This window comes from Macrotis lagotis, chromosome 1, assembly GCF_037893015.1.
Source record: "Macrotis lagotis isolate mMagLag1 chromosome 1, bilby.v1.9.chrom.fasta, whole genome shotgun sequence".
Lineage (NCBI taxonomy): Eukaryota > Metazoa > Chordata > Mammalia > Peramelemorphia > Peramelidae > Macrotis > Macrotis lagotis.
This window is the reverse complement of record NC_133658.1, coordinates 902,167,259-902,189,511: the sequence shown is the minus strand read 5'-3', so window position 1 is coordinate 902,189,511 and position 22,253 is coordinate 902,167,259. Positions and strand designations below refer to the sequence as shown.

General features: G+C 52.8%; 2 protein-coding genes across 3 annotated transcripts; both read left to right on the top strand.

Moving 5' to 3' along the window:
* The first annotated feature begins 1,680 nt into the window (after positions 1 to 1,680).
* Positions 1,681 to 17,435, top strand: PRX (periaxin). Its single transcript, XM_074219078.1, has 7 exons — positions 1,681 to 1,718; positions 6,027 to 6,085; positions 6,313 to 6,408; positions 6,993 to 7,121; positions 7,375 to 7,531; positions 11,565 to 11,761; positions 12,483 to 17,435. Exons 4-7 carry the CDS (start codon positions 7,095 to 7,097, stop codon positions 16,959 to 16,961), a joined length of 4,860 nt encoding a protein of 1,619 aa, XP_074075179.1. The 5' UTR covers positions 1,681 to 1,718; positions 6,027 to 6,085; positions 6,313 to 6,408; positions 6,993 to 7,094; the 3' UTR covers positions 16,962 to 17,435.
* A 465-nt stretch (positions 17,436 to 17,900) lies between these two features.
* Positions 17,901 to 21,947, top strand: HIPK4 (homeodomain interacting protein kinase 4). 2 transcript variants are annotated; one of them, XM_074219079.1, is made up of 5 exons: positions 17,901 to 17,917; positions 18,337 to 19,337; positions 19,771 to 20,127; positions 20,216 to 21,121; positions 21,412 to 21,947. In XM_074219079.1, the coding sequence occupies exons 2-5, from the start codon at positions 18,438 to 18,440 to the stop codon at positions 21,604 to 21,606; spliced, it is 2,358 nt and encodes a 785-aa protein (XP_074075180.1). In that variant the 5' UTR covers positions 17,901 to 17,917; positions 18,337 to 18,437; the 3' UTR covers positions 21,607 to 21,947. The 2 variants fall into 2 exon arrangements, with proteins under 2 accessions (XP_074075180.1, XP_074075181.1); XM_074219080.1 differs by lacking the exon at positions 17,901 to 17,917 and having other exon boundaries at positions 17,985 to 18,510; positions 18,925 to 19,337.
* Positions 21,948 to 22,253: the final 306 nt, after the last annotated feature.

Sequence of the window (22,253 nt, the reverse complement as noted above, 5' to 3'; positions counted from 1 at the left end):
TTCAATTTTTAGCATGAACATTTATACCTCAAAAATTGGCAGAGGTTACATACAAAACAGAAATCCTGATAGATCAAATCAAACTAAACTCATTTAGTGTTTAGTTGCTAGCCTAGTCTTTTTTTTTTTAGTTTTTGCAAGGCAATGGGGTTAAGTGACTTGCCCAAGGCCACACAGCTAGGGAATTATTAAGTGTGTGAGACCAGATTTGAACTCAGGTCCTCCTGACTCCAGGGCTGGTGCTCTATTCACTGTGCCACCTAGCCGCCCCAATAGCCTAGTCTTAAGAAAGTGAAAGAGAAAACATTAATGAAACAAATTGAACTTTAAAATGTGGCAGGTGAGTGTATTATCTTCTTGATGTTTTGGAGAACCAGATGTTAAACATTTACCATCACTCTCCTGTCCCTTTCTAAGCTGACCCCCTGCAAACTCAGGCCCCCAAAATCGAGCTTGATAAAAGTCACGGCATTAAAGGACCTGGGAAGGGAGCACATATTCTAACACCGCCCCCCACCTCATTTTACAGAGAAGGAAACTTGAAGGGCATAAGCAGAAGGGACACGCCCAAGATACTAATAATTATTGCTATTGTTTCCCCTTCCTTCTGGAAGAAGACAGAGGTGATGCCGTGCCAAGCAAGTGAATACGATTTGAGTAAGGAGGGGGCCGAGCTAAGTCACCAGTCTCACTTTCTCCTCCAGAGCCATTAGGGTCCAGTGCCCAGAAATGACTGGAGATGGCCCTGGATGTGAAGCAGTCAGGGTGAAGTGACTTGCCTAAGGTCATACAGCTAGTCAATGTCAAGTATCTGAGGCCAGGCTTGAATAACAATGGCAATAATAACATTTCCATAGCACTTTAAGGCCTGCGAAATGTTTTACACAGTGTGAGAGAGAATATGGTGTTGTAGACCAGCAGCCTGGAAGCCAGAGAATAAGGGGAGACAAAAGAAAAATATCCACAGGTCCTCATTGCTCTCCTCATGTGATAGTTGAACAAACTGAGGCAGAAAGGAGTTAGGTGACTTGGCTAGAGTCAGAGAGTTAATTGAACAACTAGGGTTGAATTTGAACTCAGGATTTCCTGACTCTAGTGTCCAATCCGCTGTAGCGCCTCCTAGCTACCTCATGAAGACTTATGTCCAAGTTCAGTCTCTGAATGGGTGATCTTGGGCAAGTCACTGCCTCTCAGTGCTCTCGTTAAGCAAGTCTCTAAAAGTATAAGTTGCAGAGATGGTGCTGATCTATGGCAGGAAAAGGACTTTTCTCCCTCAGGACTCTGTATACCAACGAGACCACAGGTCCAGACTCTCTCCCCCTTACATAGTATCCCATATTATCCACAGTGTGGAAGACGTTATTATCCCCACTTTGCAGATGGTGAAATGGAGGTTGTCCAGTATCATACAACGGGTAAGTGTTTGAGGAGGGATTCAAAGCAAAGTTGCCCAAACTCAGATTTTGCTCTCATGAAACCAAGCCCAGGGCCTTTCACAGCAGCCTTCCCTTGCAAAGAGTGAGGAGATAGAAAGCTAGACATGGAGGGAGGGGGTAGGGAGTCACCCTTCCCCCCTTCCAGCCCCTCTCATGACATCTGCCAATGAGCTGAGATCTGCCACCATCCCCACCCCCTGACCTCCCAGCCCAGTTCCTTTTCTCCCTGGCCTGGGCAGTGCAGGCAGGGCATCCAGAGCCAGCCATCGGTCCAGGCAGACGGTAAGGAGGCTCCTCTATCTGAACAACAGTGGGGTCAGGACAGCTCTTCTGGAGAAGAGCCCAGTGGGACAGACTCCTTGGGCCATGGGAGGAGAGGCATGAGGGGCAGGCACCTGTGACCTTGGCTGGGGGCTAGGAAATGGGGACTGGAAGTTAAAATGCCTAAATTCTGGAAGAAAGACCTGGGAGGGGGGGGGGGGCAGAATGCCCGAGACTTTGGTGGAAAAGATTGAAGGCACGATCCCTAGATACTGGGGGCTGGAGACCAAAGAACTGGGTGGTGGGGTCCAAGATGAGGTCATCTAAGTCCTAGGATGGCGACCAGGAGTCGAGTAGAAGAAGTTGCGGGGAGACTAAGGCAAGGGAGTAAAGGATTGGCTACTGGGTTGGGTCCCTTGTTGGGACTCTTGATTTCCCCAAAGCCTCACTTTAGAACCTCCAGGGTGGCAGCCCTTCCACCATCCCCTTTGCTCATTGCTGCTTCTTGGGTCACCAAAGAAGGAAATGGGAGACTCCCCAGAAGGAAGAAGGGGACAGGGTGGAACCCAACCTGAACCCCACACCCCTCAGGTGATTAAGAACCTGAAGAGACCTTCCTATCAGTCTGTGCCCACTCCCACTTTTTTACCGAAAAGGGAACTAAGACCCACAGAGATGGAATAGTTGTTTTTAAAGGTAGAACTAGGGTTTGAACTCTGGTCTGCTGACCTGAAATCAGCATCCTTCCCTCCTCCCTAGGTCCAGGAGCATGGTTTCCACCTTGATCAGGTGGTGTCAGAACGGGAATACTGGGGATACTGAGCTTTATCTTTTTTTGTCAGCTAATCTAGAGCCCTCCTTTATAGGTGAGGACAATCAGACTCAGGAAAGTCAAATAACTGACAACGGACAGAGCCCCAGTTGCAATAGAGGCCCTCTAACCACTGAACCATACTGCCTCTCTCTAGGTAGGGGGAAGAGATGGGCTTCTGCCCAGTTCATCCTCTTCTCTCACAGGGCAAGAGAATCTTAGGGACCTAGATTTTACCATGTCAGCCCTGGGTCTTGAATGTGAGCATTTCAGAGGTACAAGATTGAGGCAGTCCTACTGAGAATGGCAAAATGCTAGGTTGGGTCAGGGAATCTGAGTCTGGGTCACCCAGCAGGATGCTATGGGACTGAAGTTCAATCCTACTTCGGATGTTTACTACCTATGAGCTAGTCACTTGACTTGTGGGATCTCGGTTTCCTCCTGTAAACTGAGGGTGTTTGGACTAGGCTCCTTCCAGTTCCAGATTTGGACCCAAATCAGTCTCCCAAGGTGGGGTTGGCCACCTCTTCCAGTGTAGACCAAAGATTCTAGAAACCTCAGGTGTGTGACCTCAGCAATTCCTCCCTGTGCCTCAGCTCCGTTATTATCTATAAAACAAAGGGATGGACTCCATGATCTGAGAGATCCTTTCCAGCAATTCATATGATTTATATTTATAATTAGGAATAATATAAAATAATAATTACAGCCAGATTCTGGCTGGCTCTGGGAATTCAGACAAGTCCAGTGGCCCTGAATTTGCAATCAGTGGATCCTGATTCAGTTTCTGGACAGTGTGGGCACCATGCTGACTCTGTGTCTTCTGAACTGTGGGAGTCATTGTGCTTCTCTGGACATCAGTCTCTTCTTCTGTGAATGGAAGGTCTGGATTAGAACAGTGGACAGTTAGCCTGGTAAACTCAGAATCATGTTATTAAATGCATATGATAAAAACGGGATTACAATGGAAACAATTGCAATATAATTATCAATTTAAGAAATAAGCTCATGAGCTCAGGTTAAGAATTCTTGGCTTAGATGATTCCCACAGGCCTTTACAGTTCTAAGGATCCTAATCTAGTCCTTCTCTGGGCCTCAGTTTCCCTGTACAGTACAAGTAGAGGAGTTGAATAGCATCTGGGGTAAGTCAAAAGTAGGGAAAACCAGTAACTAGGGACAAAATAAGCTTTCTGTCACCCCAGTTCTTTCCTAAGAGATAGAGATGGGGGTACAGAGAGGGTGTGACTAGGCTAGGTGGAGGAGAAGGCCAGAAGACAAGGGGATATCCTGTCCCACCCACTTATGCTAAGGAAGAGATCATCCTCTGTTCCCTACCCTGCCCCACCCTGAGTCCAGCTGGCCTTCCTTCCCAGATCCTGCCTGCCAGGGAGCCATGGTCCAGCTTGGGACCCTCCCAAGCTTCCCTGGGCCCACGAGCTCCCAAGGATCCCAGGGAGATGTTCTAGCTTGGGCTGAAGTTTGGGGCTCCAGAAGAGGAAACTCAAGTGAGGAAACTCAGATGGAGACAAAGAGAGAGGGAGAGAGAGAGAGAGATCTGAAAAGAGGGACCAACAGCCACAAAGAGACTGAGGCGAATCGATGGACAAGCACAAATAGAAACAGATGGGGAGACAGATTGATTGTCCACATTTGAAGGACAAGGCAGTTTCCTTGGGTCTCCTGAAAGACAAGCTATCATAGCAGAGAAAAAACACCAGGTGGGCCTGGCTTCACTTCCTAGCTCTGTGACCCAAGGCTATTACCTATATGTGCCTCAGTTTCCTGAACTGTTAAAGAAGAAAATTTTCCTTAGATGGTTGATATCATGTAAATGGGAAGGAGTCCATCAGATCTTACCATCACAGATCTGGAACTGAAAGTGCAACACTATCATTTTACAAATGAAGAAACTGAGGCCTGGGAAGGTAAAATCACTTCTACCCAAGTCAGAAGAGACAGGCTGGACTGGTCACCAAGTCGGCCTGCTTCAGAGCCAATGCTTTTTCCACTATACCAACCAGCACATTTTACAAATGGGGAAACTGAGGCTCAGAGAAAAGCAGACACTTGGTGCAGATCACATTTCCAGTCAAGGGCAAAGCCAAGTCTTGAGACTAGGTCTCCTGTGGTTCAGGCAACTGATCTCTTTGTTCATCCTTGAGTTGGGTTGGGAGGGGAGGGAAGGATGGGCATGAACCTCTATGCTGGCAGAGAGGCTCTTGGCGGGGGAGAAGGGCCCTGGGTCACCGAAATGCTCAAGGGATCCATCTGCCTGCTGGGGGTGGGCTCTGAAGGGGCTTTGTGTAGTTGGGAGGGGGGAGGGGGGCAGGGGGTGGGAATGTGACCAGCAGGGAGAGATAGGGAGGGGCTCTATTGTTCCTGAAAATGGGCCTTGTGAGAGTTGACCTTTCAGCCAGAGTGGAGGCGAAGTCAAGATGCCAACCGCACTGGGGGATGGGCTTGCCAGGAAGAAGGGGTGGAGCCCAGGTGGGGGGCAAGGGAGTGGCTGGTGAGGCCAAGTCCCAGAGGAGACTAGATGGTTCTGGTTGGCATCTCAGACGGGGCCCTGATAGGGTGAGTCACTCAATTTTGCAGCATCCTAGAGGCCCAGGGGTTGAAGGGGGGATAGACTTGTAAGGTCTGGAGCTGGGAGGGCTCTCAGAACCTAGCATAATAGTCCAGCCCTTCACTTTACAAACAAGGAAACTGAGGCTGGTAGGTTGAATGCTGCTCCCAAGGTCCCAGAGACAGGTATTATGGAATCTATAACCACACAAATGAGGAGAAATCACCCATGTTCTGCTTGAATACCCCTGGGGACAGGGACCCTACCTATTTTATTTGACTTTTCATTTTGACTTTTCATTTTACTTTTAGGCAGCTCTGTTGTTAAGGAAATTTATTCCTTGGCTCAGATTTTCCCATCTCTGATGCTTCCTACCTGTGTAACCTTTAACTTCCCAGGCTCAGTTTCTCCTCTTGTAAAATGAAGATGATTGTCCTGTATGGATGCTGAGAATCCTTTCAGCTCTGAATCTGTGATCCTATGTCATTTAACCTCCCTGGGCCTCAGTTTCCCCATCTATCAAAAGGGGGTTAGACTTCCTGGCCTTCTAACTCAGACCTCTTGATCCTCTTGGCCCCTTCTACTCGTTGCTAGTCCTATCTTCTGAGTTCAAGTAAATCTGGGCTTCAACTGCTATTTTGTGGGCATCAGGTGACATCCACACTTCCTCCCTCTACTCAGTCCCCAGTACCTTTCTCTGTCTCTTCTCTGTGTCCTGATTTCTATGTCATCTAGAGGGCAGGAGGTTAGAAAGAGAGGAAAAAGTCCAAGATGAGAGACTGGTCAGATCCTATATCTGCCCCTTGGAGTGGCTGTGTGACTTGACAAATATCCTTCTCTCTCTGATTCTTCCTCTATCCACTGAGGACTTGATGGATGTCCTTAGTGTGAGATTCTAGGCTCCTCTAGGCCCCCAGTAGGAAGATCTCTTCATCCCTCTCTCTCTTTCCAGGGTCCCCCAGGGAATCTCAGACCAAGCACATTTCCAGGGGAGGAGGAGTTGGTGCTGAGGTGAGTAGCTGAGGGTTTATAATGTTGCTTAGTCAATGGTATGTAAACCCCTTGAGGGCAGGGGCTGCTTCTTTTTTGTCTTTGGATCATAGTAGGCTCTAATAACTAATAACTAATAAGAATTAGTTGATTGATTGTGCTATCTTCTTTCTCTATCTTTCTCTTCTCTATCTTTCTCTTTCTCTATCTTCTCTATCTCTATCTTCTCTGGCTTCTCTTCCCCACAGGCAGGTGCTCAAGAAGAGAAGGGGAGAGCAGCAGAGAACCCCCAAGGGCCCTGGGCTCAGTGCCCCCCAGGATCTGAGAATTGTGCTGAAAGGGTGGTGAGGACCTGCTGGAACTATGGGGGAGGAGGGAAGAAGTTGCTCTGAATCTGGGGCTTCTACCCTGAACTCCCACCCATCCATGCTCTGGCCTTGACCAGATCAGGCATGGAACCCTGAGCTAGACACTCAGCTCACCATGAGCAAGTCACTTCCCTGCTTGGTACCTCAGTTTCCTCATCTGTAACAACCCTGTGAAGGAGGTTGTACTAGTATTAACCCTATTTTACAACCCACTTTGTAAACTCAAAGTCTCTCCTGCCTAGAAGTCATTGGTTTTTCAGAAAGACTTGGACCTGACCACTGGCTTCTAATGGACTTGGAGTCAGAAGGCTAGACTTGATTTTCTCCAATCCCAAGTGCCGTATGATCTTGGCCAGGTCACTGTACTCCTCTGGCCCTCCTTTCCTGCTCTGTTAAATGATAATTGCTAAGTCCTAGATAATGCTCTACAGTCCTTATTAGCAGTGCTGCTTAGAGGTGTTTCCCCAAACCCTTCCTGGTTCCCATTCTCTGGTTCCCTTCAGTCTTAGGAGATACATCCTCCTCTTCCTCACTATGTCTCTTTCTCTTCCCCACTGCAGGCCCAGAAGCTTCTGCTCCATGCAGAACTGAAGCAAGTTTTACAGAAGAAAGGAGAGAGGCAGGTTGCATCCGGGGTTCTGGCCTCAACTTCTGGAGGCACCATGGAGGCCAGAAGTAGGAGCGCTGAGGTATGGCTCTGCACCCTAATACTGAGACAGGGAAGCAGCATTTCAGGTAAAAGATCCTCCAGGGACCTAGGCCCAGTCCTTCAGAGGTCAAGATAACCAGGGACCCTGAACTAGCCTGCATTTTCCAATGGTAGTGGGTCACCCAGGATTCCGGGGTTCTATTATGACTCTTCCCCTCTCCCTCTGTAAGATGAGAAGGTTGTATGGCCTTCGCACCCACTCATTCCCCACCAATGTTCTTCTCTGCCCCCAGGAGCTCAGAAAGGCAGAGCTGGTAGAGATCATTGTGGAAACTGAGGCTGAGACAGGGGTCAGCGGCTTCAATGTGGCAGGTGGAGGCAAGGAGGGAATCTTCATCAAGGAACTGCTCAAAGACTCGCCAGCAGCCAAGACCCTCAGTTTGCAGGAAGGTATGTGGGACCTGGGGGTGGGGGACAAAAGAGAATCAGTTGAGGCTGGAAGATAAAACTTCCATTTAGAAGAATACTTTGAGATCAGCCTTGAAGTAGTGGTGGTTGCACCTGAAATATGGAAGCATCAAGTCAGAGATCCCAGGCTTTAGCTCCACTTTGGGTCAGCTACTTGACCTCTCTTGCCTTGGTTTCCCCCATTTTTAAAAGGACTAAATGGCCTCTGAAGCCCTTTCTTGATCTATATTCAATGAGACAAGACCAGGACAGATAAGATCTAGTCAGAGGAAAAGCCTAAATAGCATCAAGATGACAGGACAGCTGGGGGAAATACAATTGGGTAATGAATATTTTAATAGTGGGGGAAGAAATAGTAGGGAGAGGGGGCAGTAGTAGGTCATGTTATTGTGCAGTCTTTTTCCAGTTATGTCTGACCCTTTCCATTTCCTTCCCCAGCTCATTTTAGAGATGAGGAAACTGAGGTAAAGAGGGTGAAGTGACTGACCCAGGATCACACAATTAGGAAGTGTCTGAGGTTAGCCAATCAATTTAGAGTAGGAATGGTCCTTAGAGGACAAGTGGGTCTAACTTCCTTGTTTTACAGATGGGGAAACTGAGGCAAGAGACGTGATAGGTTCAATCTAGGGATACACAGCTAATGTCAGACACAGAATTGGATCACTTTCTTCATGTCTCAGCTAAAAAAATCCACATCCTGCAGGAAGCCTCTTAATTCTGGTGTAGAATGATTATTTCCAGTTCCTCAGGTCTATTGCTCATTTGAAGATGGTTATTCGCATGTCTGCCCCTAGGACTGTTAACTCCTTGAGGACAGGGATTGTCTGAGTCTGGCAAAAGAGTGTTTATTGATTGAATAGGGAAGGAGAGAAGAGCCCAGAAGAGGGGATATTGGTGGTCTGGGGGCAGAACAAAACTTCTGCCTCATCCCTAGTTACTCCTTAAGAGGAGTTTACTACTCAATAGGGGAAGAATAGCCTGAAATGATTAGGCTACCAGAGTCCAAAGTGAATGCAAAGGAGGGGGTTCAGGTCAAGTGATAAGAGAAATCTGAGTGAGATTATCAATATATGGACTACAGAATGGAATTTCCTTGAGGGCAAGTGATGTCTCACCTCAGCACTAATGAAATCTAGAGGTTGGCAAAGTGTCTGGCACATGGAAGAAGTATCTGAGACCAACAGGTCAAAGGATCACCAATTTAGAGCTGGAATCAATCTTATAGGCCCCGCAGGTCTAGCTCCCTAGGGGGCTAGATGGGGAAACTGAGGCAAGAGAGGTGGTATGATCTGTCTAGGGATGAACAGCTAGTGTCAGAGGCAGGATTGGATGGTTTCCTTCAAGTCTCAGCTGAAATGGCCAGCTCTCTCCCAAACAGTGGTTTGGGGATCCTGGGGGTCTCTGAGACCCTTCACGAATTTTCAAGGTCAAAGCTACTTTCATAATAATATTGAGATGTTTTTATTTCTAAAATTATACATATCAATGCATCTAATATGTAGAAATAAAAATACTCAGAGGAGGCCCCAGTAATAGGGTCCTAAGAACAAAGTTTGAGAACTACTCAAGTTTCCATGGGGAAATTTCCACTCCCAGTTCAAGTCTGTAGCACCCACCCCCATTAATAGTCTTAACCTAGAACACTGAGACATTGAGTGATTTCCCCAGAGTCTCACAGCCAGTATAATCATAACTAACATATAGCCCTATGTGCTAAGAGACTCACAAATATTACCTCATTTTATCCTGACAACAATACTGGGAGGTAGGTACTTTTATTATCCTCATTTTACAGATGAGGGAAACTGAGGCAAACAGGTGAAGTAACTTGCTCATGTTTACAGAGCTAAGAAGTATCTGAGGCTGAATTTGAACTCAGGTCTTCCTGACTTTGGGCCCCAGGGTGTGTACTCATATGTTTCAGAGGCTTCAGAAGGTGAGTCCAGGTCTTTCTGGTCTTGAGGACAGATCTAAGTATATAGTTGGTGCTTAATAAGTGCTGACTGAAGGTTCCTCAGAGGAGGTAGCATTGAAGTTGGGTCCTGAAAGACAGACAGAATGGAGACTCTGGGTCCCTTTGTTGTCCTCCTGCCTTGGTGAACTTGGAATTGGCATTGAATGGAAGTATTTCAACAGGCAAAGATGGGAGATGAGGTGTGTGTGCACGTGAGGGAGGTGGAGATGTGGGGTGCAACCTGAATGGAACCACAGGGTTAGAAGACAAGGGTGACTGGGATGACGAGTTCCAGTTCTGCCATTTAGCTGGAATCTAAGATGAAGGAATGGGAGTGAGGGCAGGGAAGGTTGTCAATACAGCAGATGTGAATCAGGAGTCGAATCCTAGTTCAGTGTTTGAGAATCCGAGGTAGAACTAAATTACTCCATAACTGGGTAAGCACAGAGAATATATCATGGTGAAGAGCCCAGGGGTTTGGGCTTGGAGCCAGAAGCACTAGGTTGAGTCACTTAGTCACCTTTTACCTCAGTTTCCTCATCTGTAAAACAAAGGGGTGGGACTATATAGCCTTTAAATTCCCTTTCAGCTCTAAATTTGAGCTAATATGCCACCTAAGACCTTAGTGTCTCAGTTTCCTCTACTGTATGAGGATGTTGGGTTGGGTTGGATGGTCCTATCTGCCATGGACAGTCCAGGCTTCATGTTTTCAGGATGCTACTAAAACGGCTTAGCCATACATCCGAGGTTTTGTGAGAGTAAGAGTTCAGACATCCCAAGTCATCCAGGGTAAGGGCAGGGAGGCTGCCAGTGTCCTGGGATGCCCAATGTGCCCTGCTAGATCATAGCCCTACTTATCCGCTAATGGAATCTTAAGTTTGGAAAAGAAAATGCCTTGGCAAAATGGATGTTCTCATCACTGATACTGGGGTCAGGAAGACCTGAGTTCAAATCCAGTCTCAGACACTTACTAGTTGTATGTCGCTGGGCAAGTCACCTTACCCAATTGCCTTAAAAGAAAAAAAAAGCCCAGAACTAAGAAGGACAGTATGTCTTCTATCCTGTCGGATGACAGTTGGACCCTTGTACTAGCCTAAATAGCATCTTTTAGCATGGAAAATGAGAAGCTGAAATCCAGAGCCAGGACCCCCGGGTGGGGAGGAGATGGGGGAGAACAACTGGGGATGTCTGACCTGGAGAAGCAAAGACTTTGAGACAGCATAGTGGCTGTCTTTCAAGAATTTGAAAGGTTACCATGTGGGGGAAGAGGTCTGCCTGGTTCTGTTAGTCGCCATAGGATGCCACCAGAAACAATGTGTGGGGGTTTGTGTGTATGTGGTGAAGGGGGGAGGAGTTGGGGAGAATTCCAGCTCCATGTAATGACAAACATTCTAATAATGAGAGCTGCCCCAAAGGGGGATGGGATGCCTTGGAAGGGAGGAGGGGAGAAGGGAGGAGGTGCCACGTGGCTAGAAGTCTCCAAGTGGACCATACTCGCCGCAGCCTTGGCAATGACACAATGAGGGATTTTCTGCTCAGAGAGGGATCAGACAAAAGACTCTGGTGTCTAACATTCAATTCTACTGAGCAAGAATTGATTTGTGAGAGACAGCTTGGGGTGGAGAGCTGGTCTTGGAAGACCTGAGTTCCAGTCTCACCTCCAACACCTGTGAGCACCTCTCTCTGCCTTAGGTGACCTCTCGCTGGACTCCGAGTCCAGAGATCAGATCAGGTCCAGAGAAGGTGCCCACTGGCACTCATTCAGAACTTCTTTGTGGCAGTGCTTTCCCTAAATCTCCTATGCAGAGAACACAGGGACAACCGGAGGGACAAAAGGCAGATAACCAGCTTGAAAAGGGAAAGGAAAACTTCCTGCCCATCAGAGCTACTCAGAAATGGAAATGGGCTGCCTCAACAGGTAGTAAGCTCCCCATCACCGCAAATAGTCAAGCAGACGTTGACCCTTTAGGGAAGGATTAGAGGGGATTACTGTGTAGGTAAAGCCTCGATTGGATGACCCTGGGGATGCCTTCCCACCCTGAGATTCTGTGATGCCCACAGGGGACCAGCTCCTCAGCGCCCGGGTCTTTTTTGACAACTTCAAGTATGAAGATGCACTTCGGCTGTTGCAGTGTGCAGAACCCTATAAGGTTTCCTTCTGCCTCAAGCGGACAGTGCCCACCGGGGACCTGGCACTGCGGCCGGGGACTGCGGCGGGCTACGAGGTCAAGGGCCCCCGAGCCAAGGTGGCCAAGCTGGTACGCGTGCTGCTCCCAGGCCCTGGAGCCCCAAACTCGGCCCCAGGCACCCTACGGGGAGCCTCCCACGCGGATCCAGTTGTCCCGGGCACTGCCCCCTAAGCCTGCCCCTCTGTCTGGCAGGAGGGGGACTAACACAGCTATTAACCTTCCCTAGCTCCCTCCACCTATCCCTACCCCAGGCCGGCCCTAGCCTCCTCCACGTCCTCCCGAGTCCCACATTGCCCAATGGTCGGTCCTCTTCTGCCCCTAGTCTGTCTCCCTGTACCTCTACTGGTGGGCCTTTAGGCATCACCTACAGACTCCAATTCCAGCTGAGAAGGCCAATCTGCCCAAGCAGAGGTTCTCAAACTTTTCTGGTCTCAGGCCCTCTTTGCTCTCTTAAAAACTAGAGAGGACTTCCCAACGAGCTTTTATTTAGAGGGGAGTTACTTCCATCCATATTTGCTGCATCAGAAATGAAAGCATCCTAGTATTATGAAAATTGTTTTGCCCTGGGGACCCTGCTTTGAGAATCCCTGCCCTAAGAGATTGGCAACTGGAGACTCTAAATGAGGGTCAGTCCTTTGAAGCCCAGAGGAATGAAGCTATGATGGAGGAAAGCCCAATGGGACCGGTATCTGAGGGCTGCTCTCCATCCAACCTCCCCATTGGCTGCTCTGTTCTCAGCCTCACACCCCCTACTATTCCACAGCCTCCCGCCTCTCTCCTCTCTCCCCAGAATATCCAGAGCCTGTCCCCAGTGAAGAAGAAGAAGGTCCTAGCTGTGTCTGGGGCCCCGGGAATCCCCTCAGACCTGGCCCCCGTTGATGTTGAGTTCTCCTTCCCCAAGTTTTCAAGGCTGCGACGGGCAAAGGCCGAGATGGCACTGGGGCCCTCGCTGCCCACCCCTGCCCGCCGACGTTTACGTCTCCCCCGCCTGCGGGTGAGGGAAGTGGCCGGTCCCATTCCAACCGCCGAACCAGTGGCTGAGGTGTCTCACCTGGCCACCATCCCTTTTCTGGGGAGCAGGAAGGCCAAGGTGGAGGGTGCCCCAGCTGGAGAGGAGCCATCCTTTGGTGCTCGCTTTGTAACCCCCCAGCTAGAGTTGGTTGGGCCTCAGAGGGCAGGGGCTGAGGTGGCGGCTGAAGTTCCAGAGCCTTCGGGAACTGGATTTAGCCTCCATCTACCCACATTTGGCCTTACAGCCCCAGCAGCACCTGTGCCTGAGGTGACCACAGCGGGGATCCAGGTACCCCAGGTGGAGCTGCCCACCCTCACCAAATTGCCTTGCCTAGAGGCCAGAGAAGGGGTAGCCATAGCAGCACCTGCCTTGGATGTGTCTGTGCCATCCATGGAGTTGGACCTGGCTCTGCCCAGAGCTGAGGCTGAAGTCCGGGAGGAAGTCCGGGGAGAAGGGCCCGAGGTTGCTTTAAAGGTGCCCTGGCTCACCTTTCCCCGCTTTGGTGCTCGGGGGAAGGAAGGAGTAGGGCTTGAGGTTGAGGGGAAGGCTGGCAAAGGAACGAAGGCGAGTCCTGAGGCCAAGGCCAAGGGGCCCAAGCTGCGGATGCCCACTTTTGGGCTCTCCCTGCTGGAATCCCGACCAACTGCACCTGAACCCACCGCAGAAAGCAAGTTGAAACTGCCCACAATCAAGATGCCTTCTTTTGGCATTGGGGTCTCTGGGGCTGAAGTGAAGCTACCCAAGGGCCCAGATATGAAGTTACCCAAAGCCCCAGAGGTGAAATTGTTAAAAGTTCCTGAGGTAAAGTTGCCAAAGGGTCCAGATGTACAGCTCCCCAAAGTACCAGAGATGAAGCTGCCCAAAGGACCTGAAGTGTCTGTTCCAGCGGTGCACCTTCCAGATGTACAGCTCCCCAAAGTACCAGAGATGAAGCTGCCCAAAGGACCTGAAGTGTCTGTTCCAGAGGTGCACCTTCCAGAGGTGCAGCTTCCAAAGGTGCCAGAGATGAAGATGCCCAAGGCGCCTGAAGTGTCCATCCCTGAAGTGCACCTTCCAGATGTGCAGCTCCCAAAGGTGCCAGAGATGAGGCTGCCAGAGATGAAGTTGCCCAAGGGACCTGAAGTGTCCATCCCAGAGGTGCACCTTCCAGATGTGCAGCTCCCAAAGGTACCAGAGATGAAACTACCCGAGATGAAGCTACCCAAGGTCCCAGATATGTCTATCCCAGATGTGCATCTCCCAGAGGTCCAACTCCCCAAAGTGCCTGAGATGAAGCTCCCCAAGGTCCCAGATATGTCTATCCCAGATGTGCACCTTCCAGATGTGCAGCTCCCAAAGGTGCCAGAGATGAAGATACCTGAGATGAAACTCCCCAAGGTCCCAGACATGTCAATCCCGGATGTGCATCTTCCAGATGTGCAGCTCCCAAAGGTGCCAGAGATGAAGATACCTGAGATGAAGCTCCCCAAGGTCCCAGACATGTCTATTCCAGATGTGCGCCTTCCAGAGGTTCAGCTCCCCAAAGTTCCAGAGATGAAACTGCCCAAGGTCCCAGACATGTCTATCCCAGATGTACACCTTCCAGAGGTCCAGCTCCCAAAGGTGCCAGAGATGCAAATGCCCAAGATGCCTGAAATGCACCTCCCAAAAATGCCTGAGATGAAGTTGCCCAAAGTTCCAGATGTGCAGCTTCCTCCAGAACCCACAACTCGCAAGGCAGAGCGGGCGGAGGGACTGGACTTTGGATTCAAATTGCCCAAGATGTCCATACCCAAGCTGGGACGGGTGGGGTCTCCTCCCCGGGCCAAGGTTGGGGTGGTGAGCCCTAAAGTCTCAGGGCGTGGGGAGGCATTGCCCAGCCTTGAGCCAGTGGTCAAGGGGCCTGAGACCCGGCTCAGCTTTCCATCTGTTACGCTGCCCTCAGTGGAGCTGGAGCTACCTGGGGCTGGCCTCCAAGGTCTCCCTACAGGTGAGGCAGGACCCCCAAAGATAACTGTCCCCACATCTAAGCTTCCTACAGAGCCTGCTGGGATCTCACTTGGTACAGTGGAGATGGGAGAGGCAGGGTTCAAGATGCCTACCCTGATGCTGCCTGCTGTTGAGATAGCTGCCCCAAAGCTTCCTGAAGGAGAGGGAGAGGTGAAGCTGGAAGTGTCGGAGCTCAAACTCAAATCTCCCAAGTTTTCCCTGCCTAAGTTTGGGCTTTCGGGCCCCAAGGGGGTTAAAGGGGAAGGGGACAGTGAAGGGGGTGTGCGAGGGGCCAAGTCGAAAACATCCAAGTTTGGCATCACCTTCCCCAAGGGTCGAACAGGTGTTGAGGCTGAAACCAAGGAATCTGGGGAGCCCTCCCTGATATCTGGCCTGGGTGTCTCTGTTCCCCAACTCAGCCTGGATGTCCAGTTGCCCACAGGCAAGGTGGAGGTGCCCAGCGAGTTGCCTGACATCAAACTCAAAGGCCCTAAGTTTGCTTTGCCCAGATTTGGGACCAAAGGCAAGGATATGGAAGCTGGAGCCATGGTGCTGGGGGAGGGGGAAGCAGAAAGCAAAGGACGGGGACGGGAGGCTAAGGTAAAGATGCCCAAGTTTAAGATACCTTCTTTTGGGTTGGCACGGGGAAGGGAGGTGGAAGATGGGGATCAGGGCAGCCCTGAGGAAAAGCTACATGTAGAACATGCTGCCTTGAAAATACCCCAAGTGGAGCTGCCTACATTGGTGGCAGAGAGAGGGGAGATGGAGATGGCTCGAGGAGAGGTCAAGTTGCCAGTCCTTCAGATCTCAGTCCCTGGGCTGGCAAGTGGGGCAGAGCAGGTGGGCATGGAAGCCTCTGAGAAGGATATCAGGGGATACAAGGGAGAGGTGACAGTTTCCACATTGGGGATCTCAGTACCCCAAGTAGAACTAACTGGGTTTGGTGGGGTTGGTGAAGAGACAGGGTCCGAAGTAAGTGCTTCCCAGAGGCAGCAGGAAGGGATTACATCAACAGAGGCTGGCGTGGGTGGTATGGGCTTCCGGGTGCAGCTGCCCCAGGTGGACCTCTCTCTCCCTGGTGCCCAGTTAGAAGGAGGGGAGGTGCTTGTGGGCGAGGGGGTATTCAAGATGCCAGGTGTGGCTGTGCCCCAGCTGGAGCTAGATGTGGGACTCGGGCAAAAGACAGAGGGGGCCAAAGAAGCTCTGGTGGGCGGTGAGGGGAAAGCAGTGGCCGAAGGCACAGGAGAGGGGAGATTCCGGTTGAAGATGCCCACCTTCAAAGGCAATGGGGCGGGTGATGGTCAGCCTCTGGGCCTACCTGGAACAGCTCCCGAGCATACCTTCCACCTTTCCCTTCCAGATGTGGGCTTCACAGTGGAGCCAGGAGCCACACAGGCAGGCACACCCCCAGAAGGGGGCAAGTTACGCTCCTGGATGCCCGAGGTGGAAATCTCTCCACCCCCCATGGGCAGCCATGCTGAATATCAGGTGGCTGGAGGTGGGTTGGAAGGAGAGGCTGGGCACAGATCCAAACTCAAACTGCCTCGATTTGGGCTCTTGCTAGGGAAAGAAGAAGGAGATGAAGGGGAGAAGGCCAAAGCAAAGAAACTGACCAAGGGAGTGGGCAGGGACGATGCTGGTGTCTCTGGGGAGGGCGCTGCCAAAGTCTCTCCAGGGTCAGGGAAATCTTCCCTCCTGTTGTCTTGGGGCTCCTCCGGAGAGGGGGGTGGGGAGGCTGGTGGCAAGCTCCGGAGTCCTAAGCTAAGACTACCGAAAGTGGGCTTCACCAAGGGTGAAGGCCCCAGCGCTAACGGGACCAGTTCTCCAGATGAGGAGGGAGGAGCAGCTGTGGCCCTGCACAATGGGGCCTCCACAGGCCGCCTGGGCCGTGTAGGCCTACCCCAGGTAGAACTTGCTTCCCCCTACAAAGGGCCAGAACAGGATCCCGAGTTGAACCGGAGCCTTGTGGGGGTGGATCTCGGCCCCTTTGCTGCCTTGCGTGCCACTCGTTTTCGCTCACCCTTCTCCAGCCGTTCAAAAGAGGAAGGAGAACCTGGTGGAACCGAGGGATCCCAGAGGTCCCCTGGAGAAAAGTCCCCCAAATTCCACTTCCCTAAGGTGTCACTGAGCCCCAAGGCACAGGGGGTGGCCAAGGGAGCCCCGAGTGAGGAGGAGGGAACGTTCAGGGTGCGGTTGCCTAAGGTGGGCTTCTCCGAGACAGAAACTGATGGTGAGCCAACTCCCCTGGGCGCCGCCAAGATGGAGGGGGCTCAAACAGCAGTCATCTAAGTTCTTTTGGGGAGATAGCATCTTCCCTCTTCTCTCCCTACAACTCTCTGTGTTAGATACTAGCACTAACCCTATGAGACCTGAGAAGTAGGGACAGCCCAGGAACCACTGGACACCAGTTGCCACTCGGGCTGCAAGCTTCTCCAAGGAAACCTGTGTAATGGCCAAGAGCCAATTGATATGAATAAAGTAACCCCAAGTCTGCTACTTTGTCTGGTCACCTCTAGCAAGCAACTCTGGTTTGACGCTCACTGGGCCCCTTTGCTTTACTCTGAGGGAAAAAGCTATCAGGAGAGACCCGAGATTAGGTGGAAACAGCTGAAGGGGCTGAACAGCAGAGGAACACTCCCTCCCTGGGGTGACTGGCCTCAGGCACCCCCCAAGAGAAGGGTTCATGTGATGGGGAAATGAAGTCCCTGCTCTTGGAGAGATGAACATGGAGCCCCGCCCACTTGTGGGACCCAGTGGTGGGTGGGTGTTCTAGGGGTGAGGGGGATCAGGGGACCCCATTGGTCTAGGCTGGGACGGAGGACAGACCAGGATGCAGCACTGGAGTCAAAAATCCTGTGACTGCTACCCTCAGAGAGCCACCCCTTCGTATCTTAGGATCTGGAGTTGGGGGCAAAGATAGGGGGCTTGTTTGGGGAAGCCATCAACTGATGGTCTCAGAACTCCCAGTCCAGAGGAACAGTTGGTGTGTTGGAAGCAGAGTGGCAAGACAGAATGGGTCCTTCAACCCTACTCCCTGCTCTGGGCCCCAAGATGGTGGCTAAGAGGGGTGGAGGGCACCAAGTAGAATATGGGGAGGGGGGACTTGTGTGAGGCCATAATGGTTCTTTGTTGCCTCTTGTGTTTACTGCTGGGAGGAGAGAAAGGGGGCACTTGGTTGCTGGGTGTTTGTTCTGCTGGGCATCCCTACACATGTCCAGTGATATGGGGGGGCAGGGCTGGGCAAGGTAGGGCAGGGCGGGGCTGAGGCATTGTAAGTCAGGAGGCTGGGGGAGCTCAGTTGGTATGGTGGGGGTGGGGCAGGGCAGGGACAGATGGCAGAGCTGGCTCAGCAGGGACCACCCTCCAGGAACCTTCTTTCCTGGTGTTCTGGTCCAACCAGTTTGCCAGGGCTGGCAGCACCCAGAGGGGAGGCAGGAGGCCGAGAGGGCCTCCCTTCTGGAACAAGTCCTCAATATTTGTAACCAAGGGCAGCACTGCTCTGGGAGAGGGTTGGGGGTGGGGAGCAAAAGGGCTCAGTTCTCTTTTCCTCAGACCCTCCTCTTAGGAAGGGAAACAGGCTTAGCTCAGGGTGGACCAAAGGAATCACAAAATCTCAGAGATGGATGAGACCTCAGAGGGCAGCTATTCTAACCTTTATCTGCAGAGTCTCCTGGCAGCGTCCCTAACTCTAAGAGTCACCCACAGAAGTAGAGAATTCTAGGCCTGCGTTCAGCAAGGACACCTTCCCAATGGTGACTTCTTCAAATGGGGAGGGGAAACGGATTCCCATCACAGAGTTCTGCCATCCAGAGGAAGACTAAGTGTACTGAGCCTTCAGGTGCTGCCCACTGCCCACCCTGGGTTCTGCCATCAATCGGGGGAGGGGAAAGGCCTTTCTTGGAACACGACAGTCCATTCTGCATCAGGGTCCAGAGGAGGGTCTCCGACAACAGAACCCATCCCGCTCAGCAACCCCGGAACCGATCGGGGTCCCGGGGGGGGCTCATCCCGAGCCCGGGGTGGGGGGGAGGGGCGAAGGCCCCAGCAGTTTCGCACTCCAGAGAGGGGGGGGGTGGGGCAGCGGAGAGGGCGCTGTCCCTGGGCGGCACGAGTGCGGTTCTCTTTCCCCCGCTCGGGCCCCGGGGCCGGCGGCGGGGCGGGCGCCCTCGGCGGAGGAGGGTCGAGGGCAGTGGCCGGGCCATGGCCACCATCCAGTCTGAAACCGACTGCTATGACATCATCGAGGTCCTAGGTAAGGGGACCTTTGGTGAGGTGGCCAAGGGCTGGCGACGGAGCACGGGTGAGATGGTGGCCATCAAGATCCTGAAGAATGATGCGTACCGTAATCGCATCATTAAGAATGAGCTCAAACTCCTTCGCTGCATGCGGGGCCTGGACCCTGACGAGGCCCACATCATCCGCTTTCTTGAGTTCTTCCATGATGCCCTCAAGTTTTACCTGGTCTTTGAGCTGCTGGAGCAGAACCTTTTTGAGTTCCAAAAAGAGAACAATTTTGCGCCCCTTGCGGCCCGTCACATCCGAACAGTGACGTTGCAGGTGCTCCGGGCCCTGGCCCGGCTCAAGGAACTGGCCATCATCCATGCTGACCTCAAACCGGAGAACATCATGCTGGTCGACCAGACACGTTGTCCCTTCAGGGTCAAGGTTTGGGGACAGGGGTCTGGAAGAGAGGGATGGGTGGGTGGGGGAATCCTCCCTTTCCATGGCCCCCTCAGCCCTCTTAAGGCCACCCCTGAGCTTGTTCCCACTCTTGTGTTACCCAGAGCCTAAGGCCATGGCACCTCTGAAGGGGGGACCCCAGTTTCTGAGCCCCTTTCCCTGGTCCCTTTCCAGGCCTCCCCTCCTGTGCCAACTCAGGTTCTTGCTACCTGCCCCATGCCCTCAGGCCAGCTCCCACTGCTGTTTGGCATCCCTTCCATCCTAACAAAACACCACCCCAGAGGAGAAACTCCTCCCCTATCCTGCCTCCTGACCTCATCCCATTAGAAAGAGGGGTCAATGGGTGCCTGTGGAAATCCCTCCCACCTCCAGGCTGGAGGGATCCACCTGGCTGAGGGGGCTGGGGGTGTGCTCACAGGTGATTGACTTTGGCTCAGCCAGCATCTTCAGCGAGGTGCGTTATGTCAAAGAACCCTACATCCAGTCCCGTTTTTACCGGGCTCCGGAGATCCTCCTGGGACTGCCCTTCTGCGAGAAGGTGGATGTCTGGTCACTGGGGTGCGTAATGGCTGAGCTTCACCTGGGCTGGCCTCTCTACCCAGGCAACAATGAATACGACCAGATCCGCTACATCTGTGAGACCCAGGGCCTGCCCAAGGCCCACCTCCTGCACGCCGCCCGGAAAGCCCACCATTTCTTCAAACGGAATCCCCATCCAGAGGCCTCCAACCCTTGGCAGCTCAAATCTTCAGCTGACTATCTGGCAGAGACCAAGGTAATGGGTGGTGTGCTTGGGGGCTCTTTGGCCTGAGCTACCACGGGCAGAGCCCAGGGTTTAGCCCTGACCGGTTCCTGACCACCAGGTCCGCCCCCTGGAGCGGCGTAAATACATGCTCAAGTCTCTGGATCAGATTGAGACTGTGAATGGCGGTGGGGCAGCAGGCAAACTGGCGTTTCCAGACCGCGAGACGCTGGCAGAATACGCAGACCTCAAGAGCATGGTGGAGCTTATCAAGCGAATGCTAACCTGGGAGTCCCATGAGCGAATCAGCCCCAGTGCTGCTCTCCGCCATCCCTTCGTGTCCATGCAGCAGCTACGGAGTGCCCACGAGGGTACCCGCTACTACCAGCTGTCCCTGCGTGGCTGCCGCCTCTCGTTGCAGCTGGAGGGGCGGGCACCCGCAGATGATGGGCCACCCTATTATCGCCTGGCAGAGGAGGAGGAAGGCAGCGGTGGTGGTGGCGGCGGTGTCAGCGGTGGTGGTGGTGGCAGTGGCGGTGGCAGCAGTGGTGGTAGTGGTGGCAGTGGCAGCGCCTACTACCGGGAGGAGAAGGCCCCTGGTGTGCAGAGAGCTATCGATCAGCTGGATGACCTAAGCCTGCAGGAACCTGGAAGGCTCTGGGGAGAAGGCCGAGCTGGGGCCTACGGTGCCACTGAGCCAACCAGCGATACCATAGTGCTGCCCAAGGGAGTCAGCCGGCGGGGACGAGAGCCTGGACCTGAGCCCATCCTGGCCTTCTATGGCAGCCGTCTCACCGGGCGCCACAAGTCCCGCAAGCACCCTGCTGGCTCCAAGTCTGACCCTAACTTTGGCAACCTCATCCGGCTGGGCCAGGCCTCGCCTGAAGAAGGTGGCCCTGGCCGGGGAGGTGGCTGGGAGGAGGGGGAGCGGCGTGGGGCCTCTGCAGACCCCCCCGCTGTCCCACAGCTGGATGGAGATGGGCCCGACGAACGTCCTGGGGCCAAGGAGCTGACACTAGCTGCTGAGGTACCAGGGGCTGGGGGGAGGGTACCTAGCAAGGGACTGACACAGGAGCAGGATGGGGCTGGGGTGATAGTTCAAGGAGAGGGTAGGAGGGGCTTAGGGGGGGCCTGGGGGGAGGAGGTGATGTGGGGGCAAATTGGAGAAAAGCAGGAGGGGCAGGGGGCACCAGGTAAAGGACCTGGCTGTCATCAGCAATGGGCAATGACGGGCCAGTGTTGGAGCCATGGGTCTGTGCAAAGGGAGGTGGTTGAGAGGCTGGGAGGGCCCTCCAGAACTCCCTCCTGTCTCTGCAGAGGGCTGGCCCGGAGCTGTACGACGCAGGTGCACCCCCCTTGCCCCCCTGTCCAGGGGAGTGGCTAAGTGATCCCGACTGGAGCTTGGAGGGTAGTGGTGGGGCCCGGGGACAGGCTCCCCCACCCCGCCACCCCCACCCCCATGGGCCTCCCCGGGTCACTGGCTTCCTCCAGCATGTTGGCGGGCATCACTGATGGACACCCCCTTCCATGGGCCGTGCCAGTCACGACCTGGTGCCTGCTTCATTTGACTCATCCCTCGCCCTGAGATGCGCTTACCTAGAAATCCAGATTATAGTTACAGAAAAAATAAATACACAGAGATTTCCCCCACCCCGACCTCCGCCCCCCTCCATCCCCAGCTATCGTGCACCTGAGAAGGGCCCTGCCAGGCCAGCCTGCGGGACTCCCCTGTGCCAGGAGGGTGCCCAGGGAAGGGGCAGCTGCTGGAGCCCAGCTCCATGACCCCTCCCTCCCCCCCAGCTCTGCCTGTTTCCATAAAGGACTGTTCAGCTGCTCTGGCTTCCTGCTTCTTTGACTGGCCTGGGCCTGGCTAACTGCCTGTTCCCCACCTTGCTCCACAATACAAGCTCTGCTCATGCTAACACCAATATATTTGACTAGGCCTCCCCCTCCAACTCACATTGTCCCTCCACTCTCCCCCCCCCAGTTCTCTAAGCCTCCCCCCCAGTTATCTTGGCCTCCTCTCTTCCCCCCCAGTTCTTTCAGCTTCCTTTCTTCCTCCCAAAATCCCTTTCTCCTCTCACACATAAACACCCTATTTCATCCTAACATGCTCCAACATGCCCCATTATGTTCATGAATTTTATATATAAATATAC